The following is a 3014-nucleotide window of genomic DNA, read 5'->3' on the forward strand; positions in this document are numbered from 1 at the left end:
TCAGTCCTTGACCAGCTGCAGCGCGTCCGCCAGGAAGGACTGCGAGTTGTGGAGCTGCGTGGCGCCCAGGAGGAAGGAGATGTTGTAGCGCTTGCTGAGGTACTGCAAATCGCGGTACTCCTCGTAGGTGGCCCCCCCGATGAAGAAGACGATCATGGAGTTGACCCGCTTATTCACATTGGGCTCTATGTTGAGCAAGTTGGTCGTCGTGTACGTGTGGCTATCCAACTTAGCCTTCATCAAATCTTCAATGAGGTAATAAATATACGATTTGTGTAACGTAAAAACGTTGGAGGTCCCCTTGATCGTTCTCGTTATGGTCGTTTTTGCAAAGTCTAAAAAGGTTTGCTCTTTGAACAGCTGATTATTCCTCGCTTCTTCACTCGCATACATTAGCAAGGCATCAATGAGGAGCACTTGATCCTTGTCAATGTTCCTTTTGGTCAGCTCCGTTTTGATGACCTCGACTTCTTCTTCGTCTTCGTACTTGAGGGTATACAGCAGGGACAGGCGCAACACATCATAGTTAGTATACGTCTCATTTCTAATCGTGTCGATGACCTGCTTGAAGTGTTCCCCTTTTTTGTGGTAAATGGCGATGGACTGCTCAAGCTCGGACATGTAAAAGAGTTGCCTCTTCTCCACCACTTCTGCAAACTTGTGGAGGATGTTCACATGTTTTGTAACGTTCCCAGAGAGCTTCTTATAGTTGGGGTAGATCTCTATGAACTTCTGAATGTCATCTATCGATTCGAGGTTGCTCTTTCGAGAGGTCTCCTCTTGGTACATATCTACATACGTTTTGACTGCCTTTCCGAGGTCTCCAAAATTGTCAAACAGATGCTCATTGTAGAAATCATCATACATGCAAGACATCACTATTTGGGATTCTTCTGAGTTGATGCCCAAATTTATTTTGTTATTCTCTATGCCGATGAGTTCGTGCAGCATCGCTTGGTAGGTCCACTGGGTTAGCAGCGGGGTGATGGGGTCTTCCCTTCTGTCTAGAATAATCATATAGCAGCAGTTTCCCTCGGTGCCCATATTCCCATGTTGACTCCCCATGATGGTATTAAACTGGTAGGTGCTATGTTCCCCCTGGTGGGTAGCCATTTTGATCTGCCGCTCCACCTCCCCATTGTACCTTTCGTACGAATCCAACACGGCAGAAAAGACGGACTCGTTTTTCAGCATTTTAATTTTTAACAAATCAATTATGTGCTTACAAATGGGGGAGTTCCTATTGTAGATGATGTCCGGCACTTGCTTAACAGAGCAGAGGAGGGAGAACACTCCGTCGACGATTCTTTGAACCACTTGATTTTCGAACAGAGCAAAGCTGGAGTAGTTGCTCACATCATCATCTGCAATGGTACTAGCGTTATAGTCACTACTATTTTGGAGCTGTACATTGGAGAAGGCATCCTCGTTTCCTCCTTCCCCAAGTAGCCCAAACTCATCAATTGTCAGCTTATCATATATGTTTCTTGCTCCCCCGAAATCGTACCCTCCATCAGTGGGGTTCACACCTGGAGTGCTTTTCACAAAAGGCCCTTTCTTCTTCCTCCTCCTCCTGTTCCTCCCTCTATCTGCAACGGATAGGGAATGCTCATCATTTTTATACAAAAAAGATGTATAGTCAATATTTAGGGAAAATAAATTATCATGGAGGACATACGCATCTATGTAGTACTCCATGATATTCTTAACGACTTCAAATTCATCCGCTTTGGCTAGCTTCTCTGTGTACTTATCGCTCAAGACATTGGTGAAGAAGAGGTAGTACTCTAGGAATATGGGCCTCCTCAGCTCCTTCATTAACTTTAGGATGTTGGTGTGCGTCGGTCTTAGCAAGAAAATGGCCTTCAAATGCTTCAGATTTTTTATTTTGTAATTCTTAAAGTCAAATTTGTCACTTTTCCCACCGCTGCTCGTCGCATCTTCGAAAATGTTGCTGTCGTTAAAATTCAAGGTGAGGAAGATTTCCTTTTCCAGGATGTAGGAATGGGAGAAGATGAGCGAGATGATCGTCTTCGTCTCGTCGTCCAGGATCAGCACTTTGTAGCCCTTCACGCGGTGTATGATCAGGTTCAGGTACTCCTCGTAGATCTGCACCAGGCTCTTGAACACGTACGGGTTGCTCTCCATTTTGGGAGGCGTAGAAAGGAAGCGGCGAGGGGAAGCGGAAGCGTAGAGGGGACAGCGGCGAGTGCGTTGTATGCAGCATGCGGCTTACGTCGCGCAGGTTGCGTCGTCCAGCCTGGTCCCTCCGGAAGGCCTTCCTCTCAGCTGGGGTGAATAGCCACGCGGGGACTCCTCATGCCCGCCCTTATCACGATCTCGCTTTGCTTGGTCTGCTCTCCCTTTCACACTGGCCTTTCCTCCATTGCGCTGCTTTGCGTTTTTTTTTTTTTTTTTTCTGATCAGGCCAACCGGGTCGCGCTCAGGTATGCCCCTCTAAAATATACATTTTTTTTTTTGTTATTTTTTTGGTTTTTTTTTTTTTACGCACTGGTGGAGCTTTCCCCCGGCCGCGCAACCCCCTTCGAAGGGGAACAAAAAGGGAACACGACGCTACAGAAATGGTTTCCCCCCCGCAGGGAGCATTTTCTCTTTTTTTTTTTTTTATCATTTTGTCCCACAGGGTGTACGTCCCCCATTTAGCGGGGCTTCACCACTGCTGCATTTTGTGGGGGGATCCTCTCACTCCCCCTTTGTCCTTTGGCGAATGAAAAACTGATTTAAAGCGCGGCATACTGCAAGTCGGGGGGGTATACACCTAGCGGCGTGGGGAGCGTCGCCAAGGTTAACTTCGCTTCTGCTTTATGTGAACTTCCACGACGGGTTACCCACTTGCTGATAGGCGAAGGTGCGCGCGGCGCTAACGATTTGAAGGTTGGGCAAGTTGCTGGGCGAAATGGGCATGCAGAGGGGCTGGGGGAGAGGTTGGCGGAGACAACGGTGAGGTTTACTGGGGAAAGCGGCTCACAGGTGCGTATCCTCGCCGCGTATCC

The 3014-nt window shown here is 47.7% G+C and overlaps 1 protein-coding gene across 1 annotated transcript, besides 1 other annotated feature; it reads right to left on the reverse strand.

The window, feature by feature from the left end:
• PVX_002720 (vacuolar protein sorting-associated protein 45, putative) lies at positions 1-2148 on the reverse strand (the record flags this gene model as incomplete). Its single annotated transcript, XM_001612833.1, has 1 exon — positions 1-2148. The coding sequence occupies one exon, from the start codon at positions 2146-2148 to the stop codon at positions 1-3; it is 2148 nt and encodes a 715-aa protein (XP_001612883.1).
• A 331-nt stretch (positions 2149-2479) lies between these two features.
• Positions 2480-2516: a microsatellite.
• Positions 2517-3014: the final 498 nt, after the last annotated feature.

Source organism: Plasmodium vivax, chromosome 4 (assembly GCF_000002415.2).
Source record: "Plasmodium vivax chromosome 4, whole genome shotgun sequence".
NCBI lineage: Eukaryota > Apicomplexa > Aconoidasida > Haemosporida > Plasmodiidae > Plasmodium > Plasmodium vivax.